We start from the raw sequence: 18,154 nt of genomic DNA, 5'->3' as shown, positions 1-18,154 counted from the left end.
TTTTAACTACCCCTACTAGCTATGACATTTATAAACTTAGTAATCGTGCTTCTGTGTCTTTAGCCATTCATTAACTAAAATGTGTAAATAGGGTAGGGCCAAGTTTAGACTCCTGTAGTATACCATTAGAGGCCTTATTTTAGGGAGACATTAATTAGTTAATCAATACCTTAAGACCTAGTTATTCAAACAATTACAGTTATACCTAATCGGTTACACTATAAGAGAATTGTGAATGATTTTGTCAGATGCATTTATTAAAATCCTTATAATGTTATATATAGCATTCTTGTGATTTATTAGTGTAACAACTCTATGAGACAAGGCAGTGAGTTTTTCATGTTAGATCATCGATGGGGATGTGAGGCTTGACTCTCCTTCAGTTGACTGTTGACTTAACAGTATCTTCAGTATTACCTTTAGACATTCAATGATAAGCTATGTTCATAAACAGCAAAGTGCTAGAACAAGCTTGGAACGCCCGCTCCCCCCCACCCCGGCCCCCCCAGCAAATACTGCCGGAAAGAAAATTGCAGTCAGCTGCTCAAGCTACTGCAGTGTGGTCCACTGAGGAAGGGCAACCACAGGAGAGGTTAGGAACATTCTGGAGCTCATAGCTTTGTAGGACTAAGCAAAGTTACAGGCCCACCAAGGCAGCACACAGAAATCCAAGATGGAGCCATCCTTCTGGAGAAGACTGAAAGTCTAAGATGCAGAATCCAAAAATTGGGCATTAGCCACAAATTCAAAGAAAGCCTTTTCTAAATATGAACCTGGACAGGATGCTTAACATACACCAGGTTTTTTAGCCATGGCAGACAGTCATCATAAGTAGCTTAATATTTTAATATAAAAAGATGGTATGTATATATACCATCTCCTCATGGTGTGTGTATGTGTGTGTGTGTGTGTGTGTATATATATATATATATATATATATATATATATAATTTCATGACTGAAGAAACAAGACTCAGAGAGATTAAGTATGAATCTCAGGAAAAGGAAAAAGTGTAGGACAAAGAATGGGTCAGTTGTTGCCAAGGGCTGGTGTGGGGAGGTGTTTGACTATGAAGGGCTAGCACCAGAGAATTTTGGGGGTTTTGGAACTGTTCTGTGTCCCGATTGTACTGGTGGTTACATGTTTAAACTCAGAACTGGACAACAAAAAAGTTAATTTTCCTGTATGTAGATTAAAAACAAATCACATGGATAGTGAATGATAGAACAGGGTCTAGAAAGTAGGTTTTGTGACTCTTTTGACACATTGTCCTCTATCTTTTCTCCTTGTTGGTCATCACTAATCTTTGTCTACTCTGTCCCAGATACAGTGTGTCCTCTTTTCCAGCCATCAGAATGCATTCAACTTTTTCTTTAGGTTACAGCTTTTAATCCACAGCCCCCAGATAGTTATTATTATTTTAAAAATAGCATCTACTTATTCTAAGAGTGTTATGAGAGGTAGGAGCAGAACCTTCCTGGCAGAGGGTTGAGGCAAAGCCCAATGGTTGGAGAGGGAATGACCCATTTGAGGAACTGAAAGGTAGCCAATGTGGCTAGAGTGCAGTGAAGTAGGGGAAGTAGGATACAGTGAGGTACAAGATGAATCTGGAGAAGTGAGAGCTAGGACTTTATAAAGCAGTAGTGAGGATTTTGGATTTTATTCTAAGAGAAATGGGTAGCCACTGTAGTGCTTTAGGCAGGGACTGATAAGATTGGATTTGGAATATCACTCTGGTTATCGTATGGACAATGGGTTACAGGATGGGATGCAGTGATATGGTGGATTTAGGGAGACACACTAGGAAGCTATTGCAGTATACTGGGCAAGAAATGATAATAACTTGGTATAAGGCAGTGATTCTCAACTGGGGGGCTGTTTTGCAAACCAAGGGATATTTGGCAATGTTCGAGACATCTTTGGTTGTCACTAGACAGGATGGGGGGTTTGATGCTGCTACTGGTATCTAGTAGGTAGAAGCCAAGAATTCTGTCGAAACATCCTATAGTGTATAGGGATACTCTCCAAGCAAAGAACTATCTAGCCCAAAATATTAATAGTTCTGAGGTTGAGAAAACCTGATATAGTATATAGAGAGGATAGATTTGAAAGATAGTTAAGAAGTAAAATGGATAGCACCTTGTTATAGGTTGGATACTGAGGAAAAGGGAAAGGACAATTTCTAAATTTCTGGCCTGTACAACTGGGTGGGTAGTGGTGACTTCATTCAATAAAGACAGAATAATCTGGAGGTTAGAAGTCCAGAAGATGTTGCCCAGTGGACAAGAACACTGTATTTTCTTCCCGTCTGTTAACTCTTTAGCTGCTGTGTTTAATTTTCTTCCACATTATTCATCTCATTCCTTCCATTTCTAGTTATAAATGCATCGATTTCCTGGACAAGAATAGGGGTTATTGTCGGTGGAGATTACAATCAAACACTCATCTTTTCTCAGTTAATAACTTAATTGTCAATTTATAGACAAATAAATTATTAATTTTAATAGAAAATGATCTGATGAAACATTTAATAAATAATTAATAATTTTAATAGAAAACAATTGATAACCAAGTAAAAGCAACACCAGAATTTAGGAACTTAGCAGAGAAAATAGCTATGGAGGAGAGTGGTCTGGGAAAGTCCGGTAGAAGAAAAGAAAGGGAAGCAATACTTGAGGGGATGAAGGGAATAAGGTACCAAAGAGTGACTGCCTTTATGTCACTGTTTTTTTCTAGTCCTCACTTCTAAGTCCTGCCTTGCTTGGGTCCAAGGCCTCAGCCTGTACACCATGTAGTTGTTAAAATCTCAAACCAGTGTCAGTTCATGATTACAACTTTAGCTTTTAGCTTCCTGTTTGTTTACTGATCTGAGGGATTTTCCTACTTTCTGGCAAGCTCAAAATATGTTTAGTATATTTTAAACATTTGTAACACAACACTTGTAGTGCTATTTTATATTTTCTAGGGTAATCTGGTTAAGATTCTTAAACTTGAAGCAAAGAAGATCCATAGGAGTAGGAAATTGCTGGGAAATTTTTAGATAAACTATATCTAGAGATAGTTTATATTCAATTTTGTATTTTTATAAAATCTCAAGTAAATGATTTATTTAACATTTTTGTCATTTAGGTAAATACTTTTATATGGCTCATGTACAAATAGACATATTTTTACTTTTAGAAGATTATGCTGTCAGGTCATTAGAAGAGCCAGAAACAAAAATCCACAATTAAAATATCATATATATGCCACTCACTTTTTAGGTTCTGAAAAAAAATTGTTAATTTCATGATATTCTAGTAGGAAAAAGCAATATTATAGATTTAAGTGCATGGAGACCCTAAGAACAGATTAATAATAGACTGGTGTATTAAGTTAATTAAATTGAAATTAATAATTAACCTTAAGGACTTATTCAATCAGAAATAAGAATATATTTTTATGGGGAAAAAGAATATGTAACTTGAAATGACTATGCTTCTTTGACAGTAAAACACAAAGTGCTAAAGGAAAAAAGTCCCCTATTGACTGAAGAGTGCATTGTGGACTTTCTAGTTTTTAATTTGCTATTTATTATAGTGAAAATGCTATAGATAGCATTAGAATGTCCAAGAATAAGTCTGCCTTAGATTATTAGGCAACGACACTGTGTGATTCTAACTCAAGCCAATGTATCTATAGTAAATAAAAGACTAGATATCACTAGAAAGTTGGTGCATGCACAAACACACACACTAATGTAATTTATCATATTAATATTTTTAGGGAGAAAAAAAATCTATTGATGTTCTCCATAAAAGCTTGAAAGAGCATTTGGCAAAATCCAACATCTTGATAGAATCACTCCATAACATGTAAATAGATGGAAAGTTTCTTAATATGAAACCAAATATATGTATATCAGTTCAGAAGTCAGAAATATGCTTATTGGGGACACTGTGGTATATCTACTGCAAGAATGAACAAGGCAAGGATGTCAATCATCACTTTTTAACGTTGAACTACATTACAGACAGTATAAGAACAACTAGGTGGCTAGGGAAGGGAATCACCACATATCTTGATTAGAGGGGTTCTCCAAGATTAGTCATACCACTCCTTTTTTAAGGTTATGTGAATAGAAAATACCCTAATATGGGAACGATAAGTAGGAAAGAGAAGTAAGTAAGCATTAGAAGATTTCTGTTTTGTGTTCTTTAAAAATCAGGAAAACATAGACTCTGTGATATAGAAGATCTAAGCTGAGAGAAGACAAACAGATTAGTTGAAAACCTTTTTACTGAGAAATCAGATGAAATTAAAGAAAGCTACATGAAATAAAGGGGTTTAAATTAATTAAATTAAATCAATTAAAATCAGCATTTGAAGCACTGAAGTGTAGAATTAAAACTATAGAAAATGAAATCAGTGATAAGGGAAGCAACTTAAGAAGCTATGCCAATGTGTAGAAAGAGAATAAAGAATGAAACTTTTTTTTTTTTTTTTTTTTTTCGGTATGCGGGCCTCTCACTGTTGTGGCCTCTCCCGTTGCGGAGCACAGGCTCCGGATGCGCAGGCCCAACGGCCATGGCTCACGGGCCCAGCCGCTCCGCGGCATATGGGATCCTCCCAGACCGGGGCACGAACCCGTATCCCCTGCATCGGCAGGCGGACTCTCAACCACTGCGCCACCAGGGAGGCCCTGAAATAAACTTTTAAGAAAATTAATTTATTTTATTTTTGGCTGCATCGGGTTTTCGTTGCTCCTTGCGGGCTTTCTCTTGTTGTGATGAGCAGGGGCTACTCTTCGTTGCGGTGCACAGGCTTCTCATTGTGTGGCTTCTCTTGTTGTGGAGCACGGGCTCTAGGTGCACGGGCTTCAATAGTTGTGGCACGCGGGCTCAGTAGTTGTGGCTTGCGGGCTCTAAAGTGCAGGCTCAGTAGTTGTGGCACACGGGCTTAGTTGCTCCATGCCATGTGGGATCTTTCTGGACCAGGGCTCAAACCCATGTCCCCTGCATTGTCAGGTGGATTCTTAGCCACTGCACCATCAGGGAAGCCCAAGAATGAAATGATTTTAAAAAAATTAAATAAGTCCTCTGGAGGAAAGAGGTCTTAAAATGTGAACTTATTAAAAAGAAGTGGTTGAAATAAGAAAATTGATCATAACAATGAATTGAGTATAAGTGAATATTTGTAGTTACTGCTTGCTTATATATTTGTAAATTTTGCTCCCCTTGGAGAGAGGGTTTACAGATCCTGAGTGACAATGTCATTATTTGTGGCACTGATAACTAGGGTAATATACAGTCAAGTATTTTAGAATTTAAGATACACCTTCTACTTTTCAAATTACTAGAAAAGACGAGGGATCAAAGTAAAAATATTTCTTAGAGCAAAAGCTAGAAAGCAGAAGAAACAGCAATAAATAAATAAATAAATAAATAAAAGCATGAAACAAGATCAGGCATTCCTTGTCAATGACAGGAAATATAAATGGGTTGCATTCCTCTATTAAAAACTAAAACTTCTTCTGATGTGGCTGAGTAGGCTCCTAGTCAGATGACCTTCTTGCAAACAACAATAATACATTCTGAACAAAATATGTAACACAACTATCTGAAGGTCCTAGAGAGTGAAAAAAAGTCAGAAAGATTATAGAGGGGAGACAAAACTTGGAAGAGTGTCCAAAATGGAGAGAATTTCCTGTTTTCTTAATTTTTTTTTCTTTCTTTTTAAAAAATAGCTATCAGCTTTAGGACAGGTAAAGTTAGTGCTGCATTGGATGACTAAAATTCTGACAGAAAACCCACAGTCTTTCTGGCCAGAAGAACCAGATGGCAGAGTTTAGGGCAAGCATTACTGCTGGAAAATGAAAAATGAATCCACTGAGAATTAGATTGGTATAGCCCCAAGTTCTTAAGTTCTGTGTACAAATTCTGCCCAAATCTCTGACTGGCCTCTAAACCATACATTTGCAGAGCAAACCACAAACTTCCTAATGATAGGGTACTGAACTGAGATTCAAGTTTATAGTTTGAGTCCAACCAAGGTAATTTCCTGCTAAAACAAAAATATCAACACTCTTCAGAAACAAAATCCATAAGGTCCAGGATACCATCTCAAAGTGATGAATGAGGAAATATTGACCTATTCTCAAGAGAAAAAAACCATCAACAGATAGCAACCCCAGTATGACCCAGCTGTTGGAATTAGCAGACAAGGGCTTTAAAACAAGAACTATAACTATAACTTTGGGGGAAATGAGGTAAAGAAAATATGTTCATAATGAATGAAAGGATAAGGGATATCAGCAGAGAAATAGAAACCATAAAAAATGTACCAAATTTAAATTCTAGAACTAAAAAAGACAGTATCTTAAATAAAAAAATTAACCTAAAGAGCTTAATAGCAGAATGGAGATAACAGAGCAAAGAGCCAGAGAACTTGAAATTATCCAAGGTGAAGAATAGCAAATGACAGAAGTAAAGAAACAGAGACTTAAGAATTTGTAGAGCTATAACAAGCTTTCTAACATATTTCTAATTGGAATCCCAGAAGGCAAGGAGAGATAATGGGCAGAAAATCTTTTGAAGAAATAATGACTGAAAATTTCCCAATCTAGGGTGAAGATATAAATTTACAGATTCAAGAAGCTCAGTTAAATGCAAGCAGACTAAATACAAGAAAACACTGTTTAGGCACATTGTAGTCAAACTGCTAAAAACCTAAGCTAAAGAGGAAATCTAGAAGGCAGCCAGAGAAAAATGACATTAAATACAGGGGAACAATGATTAGCTTTTGATGACTTCCATTAGAAACTATGGAGGTCAGAGACAGTGGAACAATATCTTTAAAATGCTGGGGAAGAAATTGTCAACCTAGAATTTTATATCAAATAAAAATTTCCTTCAAGAATAAAGACAAAATAAAGACATTCTGATATGAAAGAAAACTAAACAAACTCGTCAGCATAAGATATGCACTACAAGATATTCTAAAAGAAGTTCTCCAGGTAGAAAGGAAACATTAACAGACACTTGGATCCTCAAGAAGAAATGAACATCAGAAATGGTAAATATTGGAGTAAATATCAGTAACTAGTTTTTCTTCTTAATTTCTTAAAAATAGAAATGATCATTTTATGAGAAATTATACCATTGTCTTGTGGGGTTTATAATGTGTGTAGATGTGATCCATATGACACCTATAGCATAAAGGGAGGTGTTTAGATGGACTTATATGGATGGAAGGTTTCTACATTTTTTTGTGTGAAGTGGTATGATATTAATTCTAAGTAGAGTGTGAAAAGTTAAGGATACAGGCATACCTTTAAGATAGTGTGGAGATATCCAGACCACTGCAATACAGTGAATATTGCAATAAAATGAGTGACACAAATTTTTTGGTTTCCTAGTGCATTTAAACATTATGTTTACACTATACTGTAGTCTATAAAGTGTGCAATAGCATTATGTCTAAAAAAGCAACTTACACACCTTAAGTAAAAAATACTTTATTGCTAAAAAATGCAAACCATCATCTGAGTCTTCAATGAGTTGTAATCTTTTTGCAATAGTAATGTAACCGAACCCAGGTTTGGCTGCTTGCCATTCATAAGCCATTAATTTGAGAGGCAAGCGTCAGTAGAAAAGAAAGGTGCTTTAATCAGAAAAGCTGGCAATCTGTGAAGAAGGTGGACTTGTGTCCAGAGGCCAACTCCAAAGATTCTCCTCAACCATGACAGTTTTTAAAGGGAAAAATGGAGGCGAAGAATCTCAGTGAATCATCAAGGCAGGAGGTTTGGTTCTGCATCATTCTCCATTGAGTGCAGACTGGCTGACTCTTTCTTCAGATGTTCTCTTGCCTGTGTGATCTGCCTGCAGGATTGCTAAGGAGGCTGTTGGGTGTAGAGAGCTAGTAATTTTTTAACTGCTTAATTCTTCATTCTTACTTTTTATCTAGGAAAATAATCAAGTTAGACAAGGTACGGTGTATATTCAAGAGAGCATAAGTCGGGAGTTAGTTTCAATTGCTTAATCATCTCATTCCTATAATTAGGTTCTTTTAAGGTTAGAGGGGAACAGAAATGGACAAAGAGGAAAGGGACAAAAGAGCTGCTTTCAATAACATCAGAAATCACTGGTTGTAGATCACCAAAACAAATATAATAATAATGGAAAAGTTTGAAATATTGCGAGAATTACCAAAATATGACACAGAGACATGAAGTGAGCAAATGATGTTGGAAAAATTGTGCTGATGGACTTGCATGACACATGGTTACCACAAACCTTCAATTTGGAAAAATGCAGTATCAGCAAAGATCAATAAAGCAAAGCACAGTAAAATGAGGTATGCCTGTATATATTGTAACCCCTAGAACAACAGAAATAAAATAAAAGCCAGTTGACAAAAAGGAATTTTAAAATATATTCAAATAATTGAAAAAAGGCAAGAAAAGGTGAACAGAGGAAGAAAATGTAGAGAAGACAAAAAAAGAAAACAAATAATAAAATCATAGACCTAGGGACTTCCCTGGTGGTCCAGTGGGTAAGGCTCCATGCTCCCAGTGCAGGGGTCCTGGGTTCGATCCCTGGTTGGGGAACTAGATCCTGCATGCATGCCACAACTAAGAGTCCGCATGCTGCAACTAAAGTTCCTGCACACGGCAACGAAGATCCTGCATGCCACAGCTAAGTCCTGGTGCAGCATAAATAAATAAATATTTTTTAAAAATCATAGACCTAAATGTTAAATGAGCTAAACGTTCCAGTAAAAGGTAGAGGTTATCAGGATGGACTAAAATATATCAAGAGATATACTTTAAATATAAATATAGATTGAAAGTAAATGGATGCAAAGAGCTATATTCTACAAACAGTAGTAATACGAAGCCTGGTGTGTGTGGGCTTATTAACGTCAGATTAAATTGACTGAGGCAGGCCCTGCCGGTCCCTTTGGCCCCACCAGAGGATGCTTGTGCTGGGCTCTGCCTCTCTGTCCTCAGTTCACGGCAGCAGGGGTCCTGCGCCCCTGACTCCCGGGCCTTGGTGCTGGAGTTTGTCCACTAGGGATTACAGTGGTGGGTAAATCAAGTATTGTGTGGCGGTTTGTGGAAAACAGTTTTGAGCCTAAGATCAGTTCAACAGCAGGGCATCTTTTGTCTAGCACCAAAACGAGTGACATAAATTCCTAACCTGGGATACAGCTACGCAAGAATGATTTTCTGCTTTACCACCAATGTTCATTTATAATGATTTATGATGCCAAAAAGGAGAGGTATTTTTAACATTAAGGAATGAATTAAAAGATGTTTGACAGCAAGTCCCATCTAATTTTGTAGTTGATGTGGCAGGAAATAAGTGCGATATTATTGCAAAAGGTGAGTCATGGAGAGAGATGCTAAGGATTGCACTGACTCAGCCATACAATTTTGTAGAGATAGTGCAAAAACCACAGTGAACTTAAAGGACTCTAAAGAAGTTACTCAAAGAATTCCATTCACTCACACCCCCCACCCCCGTTTGGTAGTAAGGGCTTCTGACTCCAAAGACAACCTTTAGAGTCAAAGTGAAAAAAAGTTGTTGGCTGAACCTCAGCCTCTCACACTTGATAATGAAATAGTTGGTTCTAAAAGTTAACAGGGGACTTCGAATTTCTGCCACTACTTTTTGCCTGGCTGGTTTTGAGTCTTCTTTGTGCACAGGGGGTTCCCCAGAATACCCGAGGTCTGTTTTCTCATTGAAGACTCCAGTCATGATATTTCTGTTCATTGAATTCTGTTATAAAAAGAAACTTTGGTGTGAAAAACTACTTCATTGGTGTTTGACTTTACTGAAAATAAATACATAAGGTAGTATTTTTGCAGTGAAGGTTTTTTGTAACATTTTATTAAGTTTCTCTTTCATGGTTCTTAAAAAAAAAGAGTCTGTGGAGCCTGTAATTTCCCTGGATCCCCATTATCACTGTTATAAAGGATTACACCATTTAAAATGGCATAGGAGGGCCTCCCTGGTGGCGCAGTGGTTGAGAGTCCGCCTGCCGATGCAGGGGATACGGGTTCGTGCCCCGGTCTGGGAGGATCCCATATGCCGCGGAGCGGCTGGGCCCGTGAGCCATGGCCGCTGGGCCTGCGCATCCGGAGCCTGTGCTCTGCAACGGGAGAGGCCACAACAGTGAGAGGCCCACATAAAGCAAAAAGGAAAAAAATAAAAAATAAAAAATAAAAATAAAATGGCATAGGATATCTAAAATGGAGGCTGGCAATTATTATTTGAATCAAAAATGGATTCAATTTATAGGACTGTTCATGGGATTGATGGAGAGAATTTCATCTTCCTGCCATCTCTAAAGCAGTTTTCATTGAAAACATTAGCCAAGGATACACGTGGAAAATTAACATTGTCCAGTGTTCATATAAAGCTATGATGACCAGGTCTGGGATTACGGAAGGCCACTCTAAAAGTCTGTCCACGATAGTGGATTCAAGGAAGGCTTGTTAGAAAGTGTGGGATTTGAGCAATAGATTGTATAGTATTAGAAAAGAAGGTAGAGGTAAAGTCATGAGCTTGTGCTGACTCTTCTGCCTAGGATACGCTTCCTTCTTCTCTGCTTGGTGGCACCCCGCTTATTTTTCCAAGGTGCTCTAGTCCCATTGTTACCTGCAAAGCTGCCTTTGAACCCAGGTAAAATGAGTAGTTTGTGTTCTGTATATTATGTTTATACCTTGTATCCCTTTTTACCTTGTATCATGGTTATGATCTGGTTGTGTCTGTCGGCTGTGACAAGTCCATCTGGTCACAACATGGTTCTGAAAAAGCCTACTAGTTTTAGCTTCATTAAAGACCTTCCTCGGGGCTTCCCTGGTGGCGCAGTGGTTGAGAGTCCGCCTGCCGATGCAGGGGACGCAGGCTCGTGCCCCGGTCTGGGAAGATCCCACATGCCGCGGAGCGGCTGCACCCGTGAGCCATGGCCGCTGAGCCGGCGCGTCCGGAGCCTGTGCTCCGCAATGGGAGAGGCCACAGCAGTGAGAGGCCCGCGTAATGCAAAAAAAAAAGACCTTCCTCAAAAATTCTAGATATACCAATTACTGGCTGGGAATTCAGCAAATTATTTTAAAAACTTTGAGTATCAGTTTCTTTATCTGTAAAATGGAGGTCGAAATATTTACTATGCAGCATTATTGTAATTTGTGTACAGTGTCTAGCAAATTGCCTGGCTCCTAGTAGGTGTTCTCTAAATGCTAGTTCCTCCTTTTATTTATCTTTTGTCTTCAGCACTCATTTCAGTGCAGACAAATAATAGGAATTCATGAATGTATGTTGAATTGAATATAAAATTGTAATATACCATCAAATGGGAACATTTAATTAGCTGTATTATCTATACATCTAGGAAAATACTGTTTGAACTCCAGTTAGATTTTTAAAAAGAAGCTAAGTAGCTCTTCCTGCTTACGTGGCCTAAAGGCGCCATTTTCTTTTAATCTATACTAAAATAAGAATCTCCTGGAAAGGTAAATCAGTTTGGTTCCATAGAGCCATATAATTATTTTGTGTTAATTTATAGGAAAACTCCTTTTAATTACCTATCTTAAAAGTTTTTCACTCTATATCTGTATGTACTTATATAACTAAGTGGACATCCTGGTCGTTTTGACACTGGGTTTTTAAGGAAAAGATCTGCCTATCCATGTGCATCTCCAAAGTATTTATGTAGATCCTTGTAATTACTTTATAAATCCTCTTTGCATGTACTTCATCTGTAAGTCTTGTTATAGTTATTCATTGTGGAGAATGTAGAGGTCCTTATACCATTCTCAAAAAATGAATGTCCTGGGACTTCCCTGGTGGCGCAGTGGTTAAGAATCTGCCTGCCAATGCAGGGGACCTGGGTCCAATCCCTGGTCTGGCAAGATTCCACATGCCACGGAGCAACTAAGCCTGTGCACCACACTACTGAGCCTGCGCTCTAGAGCCTGCGACCCACAACTACTGAAGCCCGCACTCCACAACTACTGAAGCCTGCGCGCCTAGAGCCTGTCTGCACACAACAAGAGAAGCCACTGCAATGAGAAGCCTGTGCACTGCAACAAAGAGTAGCCCCCGCTCACCGCAACAAGAGAAAGCCCGCCACAGCAACGAAGACCCAACACAGCCAAAAATAAATGAATAAAAAATAAAATAGGGCTTCCCTGGTGGCGCAGTGGTTGAGAGTCCGCCTGCCGATGCAGGGGACATGGGTTCGTGCCCCGGTCCGGGAAGATCTGACATGCCGCGGAGCGGCTAGGCCCGTGAGCCATGGCCGCTGAGCCTGCGCGTCCGGAGCCTGTGCTCCGCAACGGGAGAGGCCACAACAGTGAGAGGCCCGTGTACCGCAAAAAAAAAATAATAATAATAAAAATAAATAAATAAATTTATAAAAAAAAGAATGTCCCATAATTCCAGTACTCTGTCTTATATGGCCAAGTGCTCATTTAGCTCTGTTTAGAGATCATTAAAAAATAATAGGCAAGAACTTCTGTTGAATTTTAAAATAATATTTAGTAAATAATGACAAATGTTGATATAAATGTACTATAAAATCTTCATGTCTAAGAAAAATAATATTAAACAACTAATATTAAAAATTTTGGTAGCTAAATAACATTTCAGGAGATGGATCTATTGTATTGATAATTTGCATAATATTTGAATTGCAAAAACTCTTCAATTTAATGAGTACAGTCCTTTTTCACTTAAGTGTCCTGTAAAAACCTAAAGGTTTTCAAGCCAAATGAATTCTGTTTAGAATTTTGTTCAGAAAATACTTCCCAGAGCATAATGTTTGAATTATATATCCTTGTAAAGGCTGATTTTTTTTTTTAAGTTAACCCTTTAAAAATTAAATCTCAAAGACTTAAAGGCATTGTTATTCTACTTTAATTTTGCTGAGTGGAAATCTTTTAATCAAGAATATTACAGGGCTTCCCTGGTGGCGCAGTGGTTGAGAGTCCACCTGCCGATGCAGGGGACACGGGTTCGTGCCCCGGTCTGGGGGGATCCCGCATGCGGCGGAGCGGCTGGGCCCGTGAGCCATGGCCGCTGAGCCTGCGCGTCCGGAGCCTGTGCTCCGCAACGGGAGAGGCTGCAACAGTGAGAGGCCCGCGTACCGCAAAAAAAAAAAAAAAAAAAAAAAAAAAAGAATATTACAAGTGGACCTTTACATTTCTCATTGTCATTAACCTACTGAACAGTTCATGCCTGTTAAACTACATGTCAGGGCCTGCCTTATATGTCCATAAAAAAAGATATTCCGTGAGTAAGACCAAAATGTTACCTTAACATAAACTTTCATTACTGTAATATTTTAGTTTTAATTCTGTAACATTTCGTTTTTTGATATTCACTAGTGTTGTGTATTTTTCTCTAATAAATTTTCAAAGAGCTTATTGAGGCATAATTGACATACAATAAATGGCACATATTTAAAGGATACAATTTTAAAAATACTGACATACATATACATCTGTGAAATCACCACCCCAACAATATAATTAACATTTCCATCTCACCCCAAATTTCCTCCTCCCCTTTTTCATCTTTCCCTGCCATCCCTGTCCCAATCCCTCCCTTTCCCAGGCAACTGATTTCTTTAGATTATTATAGATTAGTTGGCTTTTCCTACAGTTTTGTATATATGGAATCACACAGTATGGAACTCTTTTTTTTGAGGGGTAGGAGGGTTTTGCCTCTTTTACCCCATATAATTATTTTGAGATTCATCTATTTTTTTGTGTGTATGAATAGTTTATCTTTTTTATTGCTGAGTAGTATTTCATTATACAGATATACCACAGTTTATCCATTCACCTAACGATGGACATTTGGATTGCTTCTAGTTTTTGGCTGTTACAGATAAAGCTACAATTTTAGCTATTATGATAAAGCTGCTATAAACATTGAGTGTATTTAAAAAATTATTTCATTTTTGATTTTTACCACTTACTGGCAATCATGGCTGTCAACTCTTATCGTATAGCAATGTTTTTATGCACCTTCCCCAGCAACTTTGTAATTAGGGAAGACTATGAAAATACCTAACTTTAAACCCATTTCCTGCATTTTACCCATTTTACTCATTCGAGGTATTGATTATAGGAAAAAAAGATCTCATTTTGAAGAGATCCTGGCTAGCATTATCTTACCTTTTATAATATCTGGCTAGCATTATCTCACCTTTTATAATATCACTAAATAAAAATTTCAAATGAAACTGAATTTAAAGCCTGCATTATCTTACCTTTTATAATATCACTAAATAAAAATTTTAAGTAATTGAATTTAAAGCCTGTAGTCCTTATTAACCAAAGAGCTTATAGCTTCACTATAATGATGTTATGATAAATATTTTTCTAAAGAGAATAAATGTTTCCTAATGACCATATTTTATATCCATAAGTAAATGTGGCAGTTGAAATCTTAGTTATCAAATTTTCTTTAAACAAGGAAATATAGAAAGGATCCCATGATGCAATACTTAAAAAGAAAAATTGAGACACAAACTAACTTGTGATTTTTATAATTTGGAAAACTTTTTACTGTTCTCATTTTTATACTTTTTTATTTTTTAAATCTCATTACTTTATAGAGTTGACTTTTAAAAGGAATTATTTATTTATTTATTTATTTATTTATTTAGTCTGTGCCACACAGCTTGTGAGATCTTAGTTCCCCGACCACGGATTGAACCTGGACCTTTGGCAGTGAGAGCGTAGAGTCCTAAACTGCTGAACTGCCAGGGAGTTCCTTAAAAGGAATGTTTTATATGCAATAAAAATTCAACCTCCTGAAAAGAATATTCCAAGTCTCCATTATTAACAAAAAGTATGCAAAGCTTAAAATTTGTTTCCCCTTTCCATTTATTTATTCTTAACAATATGTGTGTTTATGTGTGTGTATATGCGTATGAATATACATACACGATGGCACATATACATATATATAAAAAACACCATTATAAGGCAACAAAAACTACCTGTTTATGATATATAATTACATTAACTTTACAGTCTATTAAGAATGGAGTTTTAATTTTTAGGTAGTTTCTTGGAAAGTGGCCTTAATGTTATTTACTTTAATGGAAATATATCAACTTGATATAAATACATACACAGTTCTGTCTGTTGATGTGTTTTCTTAAATGGCAAACTGTGTTACACAGTCTTCTGTACTGAGAACTTTTATTATAGATGAGAAGAAGAAAATATAATTTGTTTCCCAATAGAATCTGTATATTCAAATATTAAATACTTTTAAATAGATCTTTTTATGTTGAATTATTGATTTAGGATCATTCATGATATCTTCCAAATTCTTTTCTTGCTTTTTATTATAGTTTAAAGCTAATTTGATTGAATGCCTTCTGATATCCTTTCTGTGATTGTTAATTTTTTCTGTTATTAAGAATATAATAAATTTTGTATAGTACCGGAATAGAGATCAGTTTTGGTTATTTTTCTTCTCTTTTGCTTCTTTATTTTTTTCATCAGTAGAAAGCTTTATTTGCCAGGCTAAAATATAAGCTAACATTATGATTTAGGTGAAGTGAAAAACTAATACTAATTTTTTCTTTCAGATCTCTATAAAAATGGACTCCAAAGAGCTAACTTTGTACCATTCATAGCTGTCCTGAAGGTAAGGAAAATCAGTTACTTATGTTCACTGACTAATATCATATTGATTAATAATCAAGGGCTTTTATAGGATTGCTATGGTCTTGCATTCAAGCAGAATTTATTTTGTTATTCGATGGTAATAGTTAAAGACTCTAAAGGAGAAAAGACTCTTTTTTATATAGTATTCATCAATATGTACACAGGAAAAATTACAAAATATAGTCTAAATTATTGTCCAGCTGCAACATTTGATAGTTTGCATTTTATAAATTTTAATTTGAGGTTTGATTGTAAATATTATAGTGAAATGTTTCAACTTATACATTGATTTCTGAAAAAATGTTTAATGTTCCTTGTTTCCTTCAGGTTAATGGCCATTAACATGTTTTCCCAGCTATTAAAGTTGCTATTTTGGAGTAGCATTATTACAAAAATATTGTAATATATTTAAATGTGATTGCCATCAAGTTATCATGAAATTATGTCAAGTTGAGGTACATAAATAGTTTAAATATTTGTGTGTATCATCACTGCATAGAGTTTAAAATAGGCTTCATTACAATATGATGAAGAATAAAGTAGCCTTCTTTTTCACTGTTAATTTTAGTAATTTTTTACATGATTATTCAATAATTCTACATTCTACCAATATTTATTGGGAACCTACTATGTGCAAAGTGCTACATTAGGCATAATGGATAATATAATCATTAAGTAGGTTGTGTTTCTTGCTTGCAAGTCATGTATAATCTGGTTGGGCATATACTGTGTACACAGATACCTAAAAAGCAAAATGTTTTTGGTAATTACCAAAAAGAAGCATATATGCCAAAATATAATTCCTGTAATTCTCAGGCACGTTTTTCCCTGTCCATAACAACATATCTAAAGAAAGGATAGAATTGTATTTTTTTTAAAGACCTAAAACCTCAAAAATTCTTACCAAGAAGGAGGAGTAAAAACATTTTATATTCACATATTCTGAAGATGTAGTCAGACAATCTTTTTGAAATATACTTTAGTTGGAGCTATTGTTAGTGCCAAACTTTATTCCCTGTGCTATCCAAACATCTGTTTCCTTGACCAATTTTAGGTTCCCAGAAGATTTTAGTTTCTCTGAGATGGTTTCAGATGTAGGAAAAAGTACTTTTTGAAGATTTATGCTGTTAGTAATTTTTTCCCCTTTGTATTCATGTTTTACATTTGAGGAGAAGGTAGATTTGCAATGTCTTCTCCATGCCAGGAATCCAAAGTAATGTGGTGTATGTAGATACCAAAATATAAACAGGGAAGCTAAGAAAAATAGATGCTAAAAATAGTTTCTTCATGTAGCATAAAATACACAAAATATAAAGAGATGGCTCACAAATGAAACAAGCTAAAAGATTCTCAGGGAACTTTGTAGTTGTACTTTTTTTAACCCCAAACCTTATTTTTTGGTCAGTTATTTGTCATACTTTAACATATAATAGCATTACTAATAAACAACTAAATTGACCAGATTGAATTTAATTTCCTTTCCCTTTCCCACCCTTAATTTTTTGTTAAAGAGGAAGAAAAACCAAAGAGATGAATAATCTGATTTGAGATCCAACAAGAACTGAGATAATACACAATTTGAAATTAAATATGAACTGAAATTTCCAGGAAACTAAATACCAGATTGGATGAGAAAATATCTAAAATGTCTCATTTATTTAAAAGACTTTTCACATATAACAAAACATCAGTCTGATGAAATGTACACTAGAGCTGGTTTCCCTGGAGCTTTTTTGGTGGGCATACGAAGTTTCCCTTGTAAGGCAAAGTTGCTTCGTATTCATTTTACCTATTCACACATGCTAGTGTTACTCTTTCATTTTGGCCCAGCTGAGAGACATGTATAGTAGAAGTGGAAATACTAAATATCAAAACTTTGTTTTAAGATAGACTTAAAACAAATAGAGGATCTTAGTTTAATAAAAAGAGATTATAAACAAGATAGAAATTTATTTTGGGGAAAAGTACAGTGTAAAATCCTTTTTCTCCCTTACAGTTTCCTCTGTAAACTGAGTGATAACAAGTTTGTAATTCACCACAAGAATTTGTGATTTGTTGCTTGGAGTATTGCAAAATGACCAAAAACTTATGTAAGCTATTAGTGAACAGTATTTTCATAAGATAGTAAGAATGATGAGGAGGACTAATATGTTATTAAAAGCCATAGGTCTTGGGCTTCCCTGGTGGTCCAGTGGTTAAGAGTCCGCCTTCCAATGCAGGGGACACAGGTTCAATCCCTGGTCGGGGAACTAAGATCCCACATGCTGCGGGGCAACTAAGCCCGCACGCTTTAGAGCCCAGGCGCCACAACTAGAGAGAAGCCTGCACACCACAATGAAGATCCCGCGTGCTGCAACTAAGACCTGATGCAGCCAAATAAATAAATAAATAAATATTAAAAACAATACAAGCCATAGGTCCATCAACAGATGAATAAACAAAATATAATATATTCATATAATGAAATATTGTTCTGA

General features: G+C 36.1%; 1 protein-coding gene and 1 pseudogene across 2 annotated transcripts in view; both read left to right on the top strand.

The window, feature by feature from the left end:
* Positions 1-18,154, top strand: part of AFG1L (AFG1 like ATPase) — a 232,887-nt gene that overhangs the window by 99,884 nt on the left and 114,849 nt on the right. For both annotated transcript variants that reach the window (XM_060115134.1, XM_060115133.1), the window contains exon 7: positions 15,599-15,657. In XM_060115134.1, the coding sequence (XP_059971117.1) occupies positions 15,599-15,657 (59 nt within the window). The remainder of the gene's footprint in view (positions 1-15,598; positions 15,658-18,154) is intronic.
* On the top strand, positions 6,397-9,557 carry LOC132500394 (ras-related protein Rab-22A-like; annotated as a pseudogene).

Source organism: Mesoplodon densirostris, chromosome 12 (genome assembly GCF_025265405.1).
Source record: "Mesoplodon densirostris isolate mMesDen1 chromosome 12, mMesDen1 primary haplotype, whole genome shotgun sequence".
NCBI classification, from domain to species: Eukaryota; Metazoa; Chordata; class Mammalia; order Artiodactyla; family Ziphiidae; genus Mesoplodon; species Mesoplodon densirostris.
Note: the sequence above shows the minus strand (reverse complement) of the source record. Positions and strands in the feature narration are given on the sequence as shown.